Source organism: Quercus suber, unplaced genomic scaffold, assembly GCF_002906115.3.
Source record: "Quercus suber isolate HL8 unplaced genomic scaffold, Cork oak 2.0 scaffold_641, whole genome shotgun sequence".
In the NCBI taxonomy this organism is placed as follows: Eukaryota; Viridiplantae; Streptophyta; class Magnoliopsida; order Fagales; family Fagaceae; genus Quercus; species Quercus suber.
This window is the reverse complement of record NW_027070082.1, coordinates 303,791-318,870: the sequence shown is the minus strand read 5'-3', so window position 1 is coordinate 318,870 and position 15,080 is coordinate 303,791. Positions and strand designations below refer to the sequence as shown.

The window sequence follows — 15,080 nt, the reverse complement described above, 5'->3', positions numbered from 1 at the left end:
CATTTTTACGGTCTTTATGTATGTATGGGTTGGTCTAATTACACAATAAATGTTAAGTTCTACCATTTTATGGATCCGATTCTATTGGTCTTGACTAAAAAATTAGCTAATTAAACTTGACTGAAAAATTAGATGGTTAATCTTAATTTTTGGGACTTTTATAATTACTTAAGAACATTGACTAACTTAGGCATACTAAGTTAATAACCTTCATGACTTAGTTAACTAAGCTTTTGTAATTAATGAAATCCTTCTTCTAGAAAGGCAAATTTGCGGTTATTTCAATAGAAAATAATATTTTTGGAAAATGGCATGGACTTTGGAAAGCCTTTTGGATAAAAGGATTTGTATTTTAGTGTGTGACGCTGATTTTGAAAATGAGTGGAAATTTTATTTTGTTGTTTTATGGAAAATTATTAATATTTCCTTTGATTTCACATAATTATATGAACAAACTTTCATTCACAAAAACAAATTTCAAAAAGGAAATTTTAAAAAAATAAATAAATAAAATTTAATGGTAGTGTTAAATGGGAAAATAACCCTAACTTTGAAATCTATGCACAAAATTAGGTGCAAAAGGGACTGGTTCTAGGAAATAAATGTCATTTAGAAAAAATGACCATGGAGAGTGGGAACAAAGAGATCTGAATGAGTATGAGCAAAGAGAAAATTAAATAATACACACACAAGACGATGCAGACAAACTCGTTATCTTCCTTGTCCTATCCCCTCTTTGGGTTGGAAATTCCACATAATAGAGAACATGGATAAGGTGGGTCGAGTAGGTGGGACATTTTTGTCATCCTTAGAAAGTAAAATATATTTTTCTTGATATATATAACCGATACATGATATATTTTCCACTAATTTTCTCAACTTGTTTGGTTATAATAGATGTTAAGTTGTAATCATATGGATCTCAATATGATGGTCTTGTCTAAAAGAAGAAATTAGCCAATTAATCTTAATTGCCCAGAATTTTATGGTTACTTGAAGCATGGATTAGATTTGGCACAATGACCTTATTGACCAAGCAAACTACACTTTCTTTTCTTCTTTTTCTTTGTTTTATTATTTATTATTTTTATTTTTATTTTTTGAGCAAAAGCAAACTACACTTTCGAAATTTTTCTCCTTGAAAAGCAAATTTCTGTTTATTTCGACATTTTTTTTTTTGGAAAATAGCATGAACTTTGGAAAGCATATTTGGGAAAACGAACTTATTTTTCAATGTTTGGGTCTAATTTTGAAAGTGAGTCGGAAACTAATTATAGTTTGCTGGAAAATTATTAATATTTCTTTTAGTTATATGAACAAACTTTCATTCAGAAAAATTAATTTCATAGAGGGAAAGCTTATTTTGCTTTATGAGTTTCTTTTTTGCTGATCATAGAAAATTTTCTCTATTATCTTGTGTTTTTTGTTGTGCCAAACACCATAAAATGCCCAATACACTAAAAGGGTGAGGTGGTCTAACTCGATGCATTTAAACAGATCAAAGTGTAAAGAAAAAGAAAAACGAATAGAACTTGTATTAGTTAATAGGCCAATATCTTTGTATAATCTGATTTGAAGCAATTAAATAGATCAGTGGTACCAGAAAGAAAACTGAAAGGAACTTGTGTGTAGCTAATAGCTTTGTTAACAACATGTCAACAACAACAACAACCAAAAAAAGAAAAAGAAAAAGCAGAAGCTAGCTAAGTAGCTTTTTAGCTTGAGCCTTGAGGTAATAAACTCGAAGCTATTAAACAAATCAAAGTGGCAGGGAAAAGAAAAACGAATCGAACTAATTCGTATTAGCTAGCAAGGCTAATAGCTTTGTTAACAGATCAGTGGCAGGAAAAAGAAAAAGAAAGTAGAACTTGTGTGTTGCTATGGATTTTGTTAACAATGAAAAGATAATAGGTTTGTCAAAAAAAGCCTATCTCAAGTAGAGTCCTTAATGCTTGTTTCTTAACCACCTTTCCATACACTCCTCTTCCCAGCTTCAAAGCCCTCTCCTTGTCCAAGACCCCCGAACTTTTATTCAATCCTTCAATCAACACCTTCAATAACCTCTCATCACTTCCCACTACTTCAACTAAACTATCCACCACCGCGTCCACAGCTGGAATCCGCTGTCCCCATCTCCTCATTGACTTCTGTGAACCATAAGCCTCAGAATATGCAGGCCAATAGGATGCCCTCAAATAGCCTTTCTGCTTACCCCTCACTACACATCTCCTCATACATTCCTCTGATCTGTACACTGCACCACCCATATCTATCCCTCTTTCAAGGCCAATTTCAATCTCTCTAATCTCTTGCTTTTCACTCATTTCCCCCTCAAACTTGCACCTCTTACAATTACATTGAAACCCCCATGAGTTTGACATTTCTCTGCGCTTAACCAATGGCAAAAGCACATCATGATAAGCAAATGTAATCTCTTCACCTGCCTTAACATCCCTTGAAACATGAACCATCACATAATCCCCTACATGCAAACGCCTTGCATTAGGACTACAAGAATGGTTAATGAATGAAGCTAATACCCACAATCCAACACCATAATAATCACTGTTTCTCCCCAAAACTTTGGCTGAAACTGCATCTTCAACCAGAGAATTCACATCCAAGATGTTTAGAATACTAGCCATATCAAGCTTCTTATCCAAGTCTCTACTTTCCTCCTCAGCCTCAGGCCTAAAAAGACTTATATCTGGAACCTCTAACAAGTCCTCATCTTCGCCAATTGACAATGTACTAATCAAATAACAAGTTCTAGGACATTTTGCAATTGAACTTGTAACTTTATCAATGAAATTCTTCCACATAACCAATTGGGCATTCTCACCTGAATCTTCACTAGGCAATATACCTCTCTCTGTAGCAATTGCTTTGGTGACCAACACCAAAGTCCCAGCATCAATGTTCTTTGTTGCAAATAGGCCACGCCCACTAATCCCAGATTTCCTTATCTGCACAGCACCAATGTACTCGGCTAGTTCTGGGGACTTTCCTCGATACTTGTTTACAATCCAATCTGAGAGATCAAAGCCTCCGGTCCTTGATAAAAACTCGAGCTTTTTGCATTTCTCCAGATACCCATTAAGGCTTTCAGCATTCTCATTAGCCTGAGGATCCAAAAGAGCAGTCTTGAAACAGTCCAAAGCCATAGGGTACCTATTGAGATTTAGCAAAATCTTACCTTTGCATAGCAGGGTCTTGAAATGGGTACTCTCAATTTTCAAAGATTGTTCACAATCCTTCAATGCTTCATCAAATTCTCTCAGTCTGGACCGTGCCTCGGCTCGATTTGAGAGGCCTAAGCAGAGAGATTTGTGGAGCTTGGAAAGGTTTTCTGGGTCTAAGTGATGTTGGGTGTTTGAGATTTGGTCTTGGCAAAGATTGATGAAGTGAGAGTAGGCAAGTATGGATTCTTCCCATTCTTCTCTGAGGAGGTGCTCCTTGGCTTTGGATCTGAGCTGTTGCATTTGCTCTTCGGCCATTTCGAGTTCTGTCATTGTTTTTTTGATGGTAGTGGGTGGTGGACTGAAACTGCTTTTGCGTCTTTGACTGGTCAGTGGTGAAGTATATTGAGGGATTTGATTTTGAGGATTTTGTAACGGTCAAATTGCTTATTCTAAGTTTTATCTTTTGTCTCACATTTTGTTCAGTAACGGCAACGGCTATGTCGGGGTTCTTAATTTATTACTATTATTATTATTTTTTTATGTCTCTTAAATTATTAATTTAGTGTTCTCTTCAAAAAAAAAATTATTAATTTAGTGTTGAGTAAAACAGAGGAATGCTATTTTTTTTTTTACACGAATGAAGGCTATTTTATAGGATTAGTTTTATAATGAAGATTTAATTTAATTTATTTTATTTTTAATCGGAGAAGAGTAAAATCTTTAATTATAAATATAAAAATATATGTTTAAATTTTAAAATCTCAATCCACCAAACTGATTTGTTAAAAAATGACAAGATATCATGTACACATTTTGATTAGTAAAAAATTAAATGGGTTATTTTTCATTTTACAAACAAATGGATAACATCTTAATATTATTTGTTGAGTAGTGTTTGTTATACATATGGTTACACATCTATTTTTTGAATTAAAATTGTGAGTTGAAAATACGATTTCAAAGTGAAATCATGTTTTCAACTTAATATTTTAGTTCAAATAAATTTTCAACTTATTATTTTAGTTCAAAAAATGTGTAGTAATTTTTATCAATGTTTGTTTAGCCCAATTTCTTACTGATATTGACAAGGAAATGTCAACTCACGAGACAACACATGATTCATAATTAAGAGGCTCTTCATTTACCTTTCAATTATATAAAAACCAGTATATATTTGAAATTTAAACTCTATAAATCTAAGGCATGTAAAATGCCACATATTTAATATTTTCACACCAAACACGTCCAATTTTTGAAGATATTAAATATGTGACATTTTACATGTTTGGTCACTGGCATTTTACCTTAAAAATGAGCATTATTAAAAAGATTAAACTAAATCCGGGAAACAATAAAAAAGATGAACTTATCAAATTTAGATACGCCGTCTCTCACTCAGTCCCCATCAAATCACAAATTCACAATTTTCAAAGATACCACCAAATTTTCTCTCAAACAAAGACACTATGAAGATCACAACCAAAAAGATAACGCCTTTTTGAACGGTTTGCTTGTTCCCATAATAATATAGGGCCTCATTTGAACACGGTAAAGCATGAACCATTGCTAAACTGGGATAATCTGGTGCAATACAAAAAGTTAAAAAAAAAAAAAAAAAATTGTATCAGCTAATTGATTCAATTGCTCTTGGGTATTGCACTGAATCTCAATCCACCTAACTGTGAGTTCTTCACAAGACATCATGTTGAGGTTTTTCAACTTTCAATTAAGATGAACAAATGACATTGATTGCCATCGGGAAATTATGAAGATCTGCTGACTTACTGCCATACATCTGCACTTATGCATCATTTTGTTGACATTTTAGACCGGGCCAATGATTAAAAAAAAAAAAAAAAAATCACATTATCTAATCCTTCTGAGACTATCTGAGGCCCTGTTAGAATCATAAATTTTGCAGAAAGCTCACATTCTTCAAAGCATAAAAGGAACGCTTAAAAGAAATTCAATGGATTCCATATGTTACTAAGCTCTTTGGTAGCTGTTATGTTATTCATCAAAAGATGCAGCAGTTTCAAATTTCAACAGAGAAGGGCCTCAGGGCCATCTTAAAATTCAGAGCTCGCACTTAAGACTTATACACCTATTAATAATCCAAATCATAATAAACTTACTAATTAATGGATCAAAGCCAAAGGAACCTGTTAAGAATAACTCAAATAGGATTTTTTTATTTCAAATTCCTGCAATTTTGAATGCCTATTCTCCAGAACTCCAGCTCTGTGTGCATCCATATTCCACACACCAAAATACTGTTTTCTGCAGAGAATTGAAGATGATCTTAAGAATAACCCAAAATTGCTCTCCACAGATCCATTGGAAACCATCCGAAAAGACACTGCAACTTGCATCAGAAAACAGGATGATGTTCAATGAGCGTCCCAACTAGAACTCAGGATAATTGTGACACTCCTGCCACAAAGATTGCCATCTTCACAGGGCTATGTACAGATTGCAAAAACTCTGAAATTTTAGCACTCTCTTCCTGAAGACATTCCTAAAACATTAGGAAATGCATATATGAGGTTCAATTACAGTAGCTCATGAATGAAGAGAACAGAAAAGTATATAACAAGATTGTGCTTTCAGAAACTTATCCAGTGACCTTTCCACTCTGTTAATAGTTTAACTCTAAAGGAAATCTCACCAGCTCTACTTGCTTAATGACAAGTCATTATTTCTTCATGAAGTACATTCCATCTCTCAGTTCCAACTTTTCTTCAGAAACTAGACCAGATAAGAAAATTCCACACACCAAAATACTGTTTTCTGCAGAGAATTGAAGATGATCTTAAGAATAACCCAAAATTGCTCTCCACAGATCCATTGGAAACCATCCGAAAAGACACTGCAACTTGCATCAGAAAACAGGATGATGTTCAATGAGCGTCCCAACTAGAACTCAGGATAATTGTGACACTCCTGCCACAAAGATTGCCATCTTCACAGGGCTATGTACAGATTGCAAAAACTCTGAAATTTTAGCACTCTCTTCCTGAAGACATTCCTAAAACATTAGGAAATGCATATATGAGGTTCAATTACAGTAGCTCATGAAATGAAGAGAACAGAAAAGTATATAACAAGATTGTGCTTTCAGAAACTTATCCAGTGACCTTTCCACTCTATTAATAGTTTAACTCTAAAGGAAATCTAACCAGCTCTACTTGCTTAATGACAAGTCATTATTTCTTCATGAAGTACATTCCATCTCTCAGTTCCAACTTTTCTTCAGAAACTAGACCAGATAAGAAGCTCTGAAGTTGTTGGAGTGATTTATCGTAAGGGGGGTCAGCTATGCAAAACATCTAGAGCAATGTGTTAAAAAGTAATTTAGTTTAGCAATCATGAAATTTGTAGCTAAATCAAAATTGAAGAAGCCTGTTAGAACAATTCTTACCTTGAGAGTATTATGAATTCGATCTAATGCCATGCTTCCAAAGTTTGTGAGCATCCCCATGATAAATTTCTAGAAGCAAGTGTGATTTAGAGTTATTCATGGAACAAGATGACAATTAATAAATTTCATGCAGATGCATAAGTACTTGTAAATCTTCCTTTTAATTCTGATACTTAAACCAAATGATTGCCCAGGGCTAGCCAAATCTAACATGGTTATCAGAGTAGGCCATTGCTTTCTTTCTTCCCTCTTGGGAAGGCTAGTTCAATAATTACTACTTGACAAAGCTATGATCAACAACAGAAAATTATCTGCTGGAACCTAAAAGGTTGTTTGATGATCCAATTCTGGAGTATTATCTAAGGCTAGCTTTTTGCTGAGTGAAGAGAGAAATTTCTGTTCTTCCCCATCTCTTTTTCTGGGTATATCTACTTCTACTTAACCTTGGTGAGTTAAGAGTAACTTTTAGTTATAGCCTTTAGTCCAAAATGAAACACCAGACCCACCCAACCCTATAAATAAAAGAAATTATCCTTCAAAGCAGGGTCTTGAGTCTGACTATTTGGAATTTGTACAAGGAAACTCAGAAAAAGAAACAACGGAACAGTTTCAAACAACCATTCATGCAAATACGTCAAATAATGCTCAAATTCACATCACATACCTCATAAATAGTCATTTCCTTGCGTATTTGATCCTCAACAGAGGCCACAGATCTCTCTCCCTCGTCATCACCAACTAAAATCTCCTCACAACTCCCACTATTTCCACCATTCTTATTAGTTTCAACCATACCTTCCATCAGGGTAAATACATGGTCATTAGAGTCTGCCCCAAGTGATTCTGCAAGGATTCCCTGATTACAAAAGGAGGTTAATAAAATTAGTTTTCATCTTGACCCCAGCCCTTGAAGATTGTAATATATTTGAAAATTTATGGATTACCAAATTTCTACCTAATTGAGCAGATTTAAACAGTACTTGGAAGGAAAAAAACAAAAAGGTTGACTTCACAAAAAAAGCAACAAAGCCTACAATTCAAAATAACCACAAAGTCAATAAAAGAAGATTGTTGCCATTGCCAGTATAATGTGGAAAGTTCTGAGGTAAAGGAAATTGAACCAAGCAAGTAAGCCTTATTTTTTTTCAGCTATTAAAAATCTATTGAGTGTCCAACACTAATCGATCATTTACTAGAATGAATCATTGAATTGGTCATGTATGTTCAGCAGCAATCCAGGAGTTTTCATTAGATCTATCAAGTGTCCAACACTAATTGAGTAAGTGACTGTTATCAGATACCTTGCTTATCCAAAAATTTATCCTTCGATTGAGTACATCTACAGGCAAGCCAATAGCAGCTGCAAGATTTTTAGAGGTCCAACTGAAAGTAGAAAATACAAATGCGGTTACAATATTGACGAATAGCATATAATGCATTCAGATAATTCCCATGGTTACCTCGTTTGATCCTGAAATTGCATAATAATTGCTGCATGTACAGGTGCTACTGTGAACTGCACTGCCCTATCTTCAAATTGCAACTCCAACTGCACATCCATGATAAATAAAAAAAGTGAATGATTAACCGATTCAGGACAGATATAAAGGAAAACTGGACAAATTTTGCTTTGTTTAAACATGGGAGTAATCCAAATATCAGTGTGTGTATCAGATTGCATTTTTTTATAATTTTGAACCATACCTTGACTGTACCAAGATTTTTCTTCCATAGAAGCTTACGAGGGGTTTTAATTTCATTAAACCTCTTTGCATAATCAGAGAGCAGGTTGTCAACAGGCTCAGACACATTAAGGGTCTCATCCTGAAAATTTTCTTCAAGGTTAATAGAGCAAAAATAATTTGTCACCAAGGAAAAATGAAATTGTCATTTGAAAAGAAGAAATTTTAACCAAAGTATATATATTGTTAGCAAGGGACAGATATAGGTCTATAGTGTTGGTGTAAACAGATACTTCATGCAGAGACAGCAGAGAGTGTGTGTGATAGCAGAAATGAGAAATCATGTAAGTATGCCCAATTATCTTTAGATAGCACGTCAAGTAATATTGCCAGAAAACCTTTTTTTTAATAAGTAAAGAAAAAATTTATTGAAATAAAACTACTTAATGCACATGTACAATGAACACAAAGGAGTCTAAAGAATTAGAAAAAAATTATTCTGTAAAGAAACAGCAACGGCTAAAAAAAAAATCAGCAATGGACTGAACGGAGTTACTATTAGTAAAACCCCATGCAGGAGACCGTCAACAAAGATCACGTAAATTATCATGCCTTTTCCAACTACCAGAATTTAAAATGATTGATATCAATGATAGCAGTGGTGACCTCTATACCTGGATTGGAGGCCAGAAATTAGAAGATATGATTGTAGCATCAAGAATATCCATTGACACTGCAGACGCCCCCGGCTCAGCCCCTAAGAATTTATTCACCAAAGGTTACTTGAAATTTTTTCATAAATGAATAGATCATAAGAAACTAAGATGGCCTATTGGCAATCATGGCACAAGTAGTCCCAAAAACTACTAAAGAAAGATATAAATCATAATACTACACTTATTCAAGCAAAATGCCATCCATCATAGTTTGTAGATTTATTTGAATGATTTGGATATGGAAAGTATTCTTGCCATGGAATGTGAAGATGGGTGCAGCACCATCAAATTTGATGAGGTGTCACCTAATCATAGTTTATCTCATTCCTAATTTCAAAATGCTACCTGTCAGAGGGGTCTGAGCAATGGTCGCTTTTATATTGGAGTTTGTCCTCTTTGAATCAATCAGGTCATTGAGCATTATTTCACATTTTTGCATGCTGTTCTCTCCAAAATGTATCTGCAGGATGACAGTACCAACATGAAAATGAAGGCGAAAAATTCTAATGCAACAAAGAGAATGCCAAATGTCAACTACAACCAGGAGAGCTAATTAAACAGATCAAAGACTCCAATATACAAACCACCTGCCTTGAGGAGTTCTAAAGTACGTATCTCTGAGTCAATGTCATAATCAGATTTGTTGAGAAGCTTTTCAGCCAGCATAACACGATATTCATTGACTAGTTGGTCCTTTGAACCAATTATGCCAACAATCATTCCAAGTATGTCAACCTTCCTCCGGTTCCTACTACCTTTCGATGGGTCAGCTTCTACAGGATCAGGCTCCCAGCTGACAGGCAGAATTCATGGAGACATATATCAGTCAACTGACAAGGAAAGCTTAAAGGTACAACTAAGTTACATATCATCCATTGCCATGATAGCATAAACATACCAGGCAGCATTGATCCATGCTTGCTTGTCATCGGTGATGAAATCATCATCAACACCAGTATTCTCTTGACTTTCTTCATCTCTATTTAATTCTTCAAGAAGGCTATCCCCAGCATTTCCAGATACATTAGGATTTCCACCAGTCCCATCAGTTAACATTGTCACAATGCATTTTATGGTATCTTTCCTTCCCCTTAAATAGTCTCTTATTGGTTCACCAACTGCTTCAAGGAAAACACCTGCTGGGTCTATTGTCCGTAGTGCTTTAATAGTTGAAACATATTGATGCAGTATGTCATTGGTTGAGGCACCAGCAGTGAGCAAGCGATATTGCAGTGCTGAGATAAATGATTCAACCAACTTAGAATGTTGTCCCGTATATTCAAGACATTGTTTTAAATCTTCAATAGCTGGAGAGCTGCAAAATTTATTAGAAAAAAAAATTAGGAAAAGAAAAATGGAAAACAGAATGAGGACAACCACAGGAGAATCTTTCAGGCATTCAAGCAGTGATTGTATTAAACATTAACATGCATTTCACCTTCCAGTTAATATCAAGATCTCATCACATCAAATTATGTTGCAATTATAGCCACTGTAAGAATCTTAATTCTCTTCTCATTTTTAAGAAACAAAAATAAAGCAAGACCAGTGCACAATTTGACAACTTGACCAATAAACAATTACATTTACTTGACTTCTACAATAGGAAACCAAGGAAAATACCAGATTAAGAATGTAAAAGGAATCACCTGTCAGGATAATCCACGATTATCTCAAATAGTTTGGCTATCCTTAAGTCTTGCAATGTCTCATAAGCAAAATACTCTAGCCGCAACTGCCATCTAACAAGTCCTTGAGAGGGAGTATCAATTCCAGGATAGCATGACGAAGGATGTGAAGCCAAAGGTGATTTGAGACCAGATGAAGGACTATCATAACTAACAGAGTCACCAAGATAAGCAAGAAGTGCACGGAAGAACTGGAGAGGCACAGCCTGGGAGACATAACTCCAAGTATATGGAGTCATTTATTAGTAGCATAAAAATATATACCTAAGCTAGAAACTAGCATGGAGGACAGTAGAAAAATAAGAAGAAGAAATACAAAACATGGCAAGAAAAACAATATCAATTTTACAGCATCTTACAGATTGCATTCACTCTATGCAGGAAGAACTTTTGGACAATTACAGTAGCTCCTTAAATCAAATCAAATTACTGTTTATGACCAAAGAACTAATACAATTTTGTATATACCCATATTATAACTAACAAATAATTTATATCAAAAACCCAATTACATATAAACCAAATAATTATATGCCTGGCTGAAACAACTATAAGATCTTCAACAATTGTTCAACAACCTTCCACATATATAGACAAGAAAATATCTGTCATATGGTATAGACCAGTACCATTTAATCCATTAACTCAAAACGAGTACCAGGTTTATTGAATCAAAAGTGCAATGCAAATGAAAACATCTTGGATAGATAACAAGTTAAGACATTAGGGATTTTAGAAAATGATAATTAAAAAAATAAGGCAACACAAACAAGAAAAAATACCTGTATCCACCCTTTAATGGACTCCAAAACAGAACTTCTGTAATCATCACCAGCCAAATCATGTACTTTAGCCTGCCACACATACAGGAAAATTTTGATGGGACCCAAAGACAAATTACATACAAAGAAAATGTGAGATGTGATTCTCACATATAGTATTGGAAAAGAGGATGTCCAATACAACAATACAATATTGGAAATGAAAAGAAAAAGGCCAATGTAGAGGTGAAAAGAAATAAGCTGGACAGGTATTGCAAAAATGGAACAAATGCTCACCTTTAGAAGCAGAAATATGGCAGAAGAATAGGCATCTTCAGTCATAGATGTAAATCCAAGACTTCTAAGATCTCGAACAACCTTCCCAATGTTCTTTACCAACTTATTGTTCTCCAAGAACCTACCCTGGTGAGAACATTCATCAATATCCATTTCACCTGTCCTATAAGAGATTTTTCTTTTTTCATCTAAATCCATTTCATCTTTGTCTTGAGATTCATCATCATTGAACTCTCCACCCATTATTGTACTCAATTCCTCCAACCTTCCCTTAAAATACCAGTGGAGTATCTCTAAGAACATTTGGGAGGTAAAAAGAAGGAAGAAATTAAAGTAAAATCAGGAAATTGTTAAACACTCACACAAAGCTAATTTTTAGACAACATAAAACGAAAGATATCCAGTGTAGATAATCAGGTAAAAAAATAAAAGTGGATTGTTTTAATCCTAAAGCACACCTAATTACAGTTGAGTGACTTGACCTTCTACTGACTAGTGTAGTGGAGAACTGGGCGATGGCAAACAAATAGAACATTCAGGCAGAAGATCAATCCAACACATGGTGCATCAAGACAGCAATGATTGCTGTCCCATCTATATCTAGTTACTCGATGAGTTCAAATACTCCTTGGTATAGAAATAAGTAGGTTTCCTGAGAACCCTACATGGTAGATACTTCTTACAGCCTCCCATTTCAATCAATTGTTGAGGAATACATTCATCTATGATTCTTGGGAGCACAGGGGAGCGCCAGAATATAACAAAATAATTTAGATTGACAATTATAAATCAAAATTTGAGCTTGTTTTCTTTTATACTGAGCCACCAAATAGAATGTATTCACTTGCTATAGATACTGACATGCAGATCCAAGCAATACCTGAACCCAACCCAAATAAATTTTTGATGCATCAAATGTGAATTTATAATATCCATCACCCAAACTTTCAATCTTCATAACACACAGAACGAGCCAAAATGAAAAGATACTTAGACGAAGGATGCTAACTACCAAATAGCATTCATTGAAGTCTAGTTTTTAGCCAACACAAAATCAGCAAAAGCACTATGATCAAGAATACTAGTAATCAATCAAGATATATCATTAAGCATATACCAGGAAAATGCCGAGGAAGACTAGCCATAAGCACTGAAGACACAAGTAATTGGTATCTAGAAAAGAGGTGGCTTCTCTCCGCATCCGAAGGATGCCTTCCCTCAGACATCTGATCCTTGTAGGACTGCAAAGCATGAGACAACATCAACAAGCACTTCTCCTGGTATTGCTTTTCCAAAGATATCTCTTCTAGAGCTTTGCACAACACTTCCTGAACCTCACTCTCGCATATCTGCACTTCACAATTAAGCCAATGAGTTGTAGCTTAAATGGCATCTCCTCTCTCTATTACCGTCGTAAATGTAATGTACAAGGTGAGATCGCCAGTTCATGATCCACCATATGCATTGTGTGTATAATTCCAAAAAAAAAAAAAAGAAAGAAAAGTGCATAGTCACCAATTTTCCAATTCAATACCTTATATTTATCAAGAATTTTAATTGATCTCTCTCTCTCTCTCTCTCTCTCACACACACACACACACACACACGCACACACACACACACACAACTATAAGATGTTTAAATTTCAAGTTTGGATAACATAGGGAATCTCTCTAAAGAAGAGCCTTTGACTCGCTTCTAGCTAGTAAAACCTACAATTAGTAGACCCCACCCATTAGAACCAATTGCCAGGTAATTCAGAGGCAACCATGACAAACTAAGCACTTTATGCACGTGCCCAGGAGCACCATATTTTAGAATTTTCAAGAGTCTTGTAACCCAGTAGCATTATCTAGTCTCCTACTTAAGGAGACCTACGATTCTCCCCACCTGTTGAAACAATTGAATTATTAAAAAAAAAAAAACTTTCTTTATTTTAAAAATATCCACAAAACATGAGTATGAATCAAATAGTAAATAGCATCCAATATACGAAACTTTGTGTGCATGTTAAGAATGAAAACATATAATCCAAAGGTGAAAACTTTGAAACATTAATCCAATAATAAGCTATTGAGCGTTTGTAACATTGCCATATATATATATATATATAGAGAGAGAGAGAGAGAGAGAGAGAGAGAGAGATTGATGCTATACATACAGGGGGTTGGTTTTTGGAGAGAAGTGCAAAATTGGTGTAAGCATCAAAATGGCGCCAAAATTTCGAAGCTCCATTTTGCTCAAAAATTTCCTGCACACACAGATAACGAAACCCTAAATGGAGCACAAATTTTCAAAACAAATAGTGCCCTAACTTTGAAAATTGAGAGCATTATGACAATCTTGCATAGATAGATACACATGTATATATACCTCTAGTGACTTGAGAAAGTGGTCGCGAACGAGAGAGTGGAGGCCGTGGTGGCAGAGGGAATGGACGTGAGCGATGAATTCGGGGCCGACGGAGAGGTCACCGGCGCCGGTGAGAAGGGTCGCGGTGGTGGCGCAGAAGCCAGTGTAGCTATCGTGGATTTGTCGGATGGAATCGTCGGTGAGAGAGTCGAGAATCGCTAGGTTGCAGACTACGGCGGAGGAGGAGGAGGGTCCCTCCGTCGCCATCAAGTTTTGATTTTTCTGTGTGTGTGGGGTTTTGCCGCCACTGTGAGATTGAAATGGTGTTGGGGGAGTGGAGTTCACAGTAGTTTCTCTTTTGCTTTTGCCATTGCTCTTCTTTTTTTGAAAAAAAAAAAAAACCAAAAAAAAAAATTGTTTTAAAAATCAGAACGGCCAACGAAAATTGAGTCCAGTTCCCGATTTTAACAGGTGAAACAATACTGGAACCCTATTGCTATTACTTGAATCCACAACTACTAAATTCGCATGTATAATAAGTTATAAGAACTTTTTACATTTTTATCACCAAACATAGTTCGCACGCGCCTTATTCATTTAATACTTATAAACTATATAGGACTTTAAATACTTGCTTTTTTTTTTTTAATTGTACTTGTAATTTTATCCAATTTCAAATAAATCAATAAAAATGATTGATAATTCGATATTGCAAATATAAATGCACATGACTTACAAAAATTAAATTTTTTATGGATACAAAAATTTATTTGAATATTCATTGGTTAGATTGTTAAAGTCCAATAATCACTTCAATATTATGTTAGTTTGTAAACATTTTATAATAGAAGTCATAACAACTTTAGTATTTTTTTATTAAAAAATAATAATCCAAGCACAATATTGCCAATTATGATTAGCGGAATTGGAGCGCACATTAAGATTGAATATGTGGCTTCTCAACAACTTGATCTTAAGTGG

General features: G+C 34.9%; 2 protein-coding genes and 1 long non-coding RNA gene across 6 annotated transcripts; all 3 read right to left on the bottom strand.

Moving 5' to 3' along the window:
- Nucleotides 1–1,532: 1,532 nt before the first annotated feature.
- On the bottom strand, nucleotides 1,533–3,587 carry LOC112005587 (methyltransferase FGSG_00040). The gene has a single exon (XM_024037882.2). The coding sequence runs from the start codon at nucleotides 3,510–3,512 to the stop codon at nucleotides 1,917–1,919; it is 1,596 nt and encodes a 531-aa protein (XP_023893650.2). The 5' UTR covers nucleotides 3,513–3,587; the 3' UTR covers nucleotides 1,533–1,916.
- A 1,544-nt stretch (nucleotides 3,588–5,131) lies between these two features.
- LOC136064174 (uncharacterized) lies at nucleotides 5,132–5,949 on the bottom strand. The gene is made up of 2 exons (XR_010625851.1): nucleotides 5,851–5,949; nucleotides 5,132–5,700 (listed from the first exon to the last, which is right to left on the bottom strand). It is a non-coding gene; the product is annotated as an uncharacterized LOC136064174 (long non-coding RNA).
- Nucleotide 5,950: 1 nt separating this feature from the next.
- Nucleotides 5,951–14,479, bottom strand: LOC112005549 (anaphase-promoting complex subunit 2). 4 transcript variants are annotated; one of them, XM_065765582.1, is made up of 17 exons: nucleotides 14,121–14,479; nucleotides 13,909–13,998; nucleotides 12,865–13,096; nucleotides 11,748–12,040; nucleotides 11,472–11,543; nucleotides 10,651–10,895; nucleotides 9,900–10,316; nucleotides 9,593–9,794; nucleotides 9,347–9,461; nucleotides 8,960–9,042; nucleotides 8,308–8,427; nucleotides 8,064–8,152; nucleotides 7,905–7,986; nucleotides 7,268–7,459; nucleotides 6,604–6,672; nucleotides 6,362–6,511; nucleotides 5,951–6,198 (listed from the first exon to the last, which is right to left on the bottom strand). In XM_065765582.1, exons 1-16 carry the CDS (start codon nucleotides 14,364–14,366, stop codon nucleotides 6,389–6,391), a joined length of 2,670 nt encoding a protein of 889 aa, XP_065621654.1. In that variant the 5' UTR covers nucleotides 14,367–14,479; the 3' UTR covers nucleotides 5,951–6,198; nucleotides 6,362–6,388. The 4 variants fall into 4 exon arrangements, 3 of the variants coding, with proteins under 3 accessions (XP_065621654.1, XP_065621655.1, XP_065621653.1); XM_065765581.1 differs by having other exon boundaries at nucleotides 6,096–6,210; XR_010625850.1 differs by having other exon boundaries at nucleotides 6,118–6,210; nucleotides 6,320–6,511.
- Between the last annotated feature and the right edge of the window lie 601 nt (nucleotides 14,480–15,080).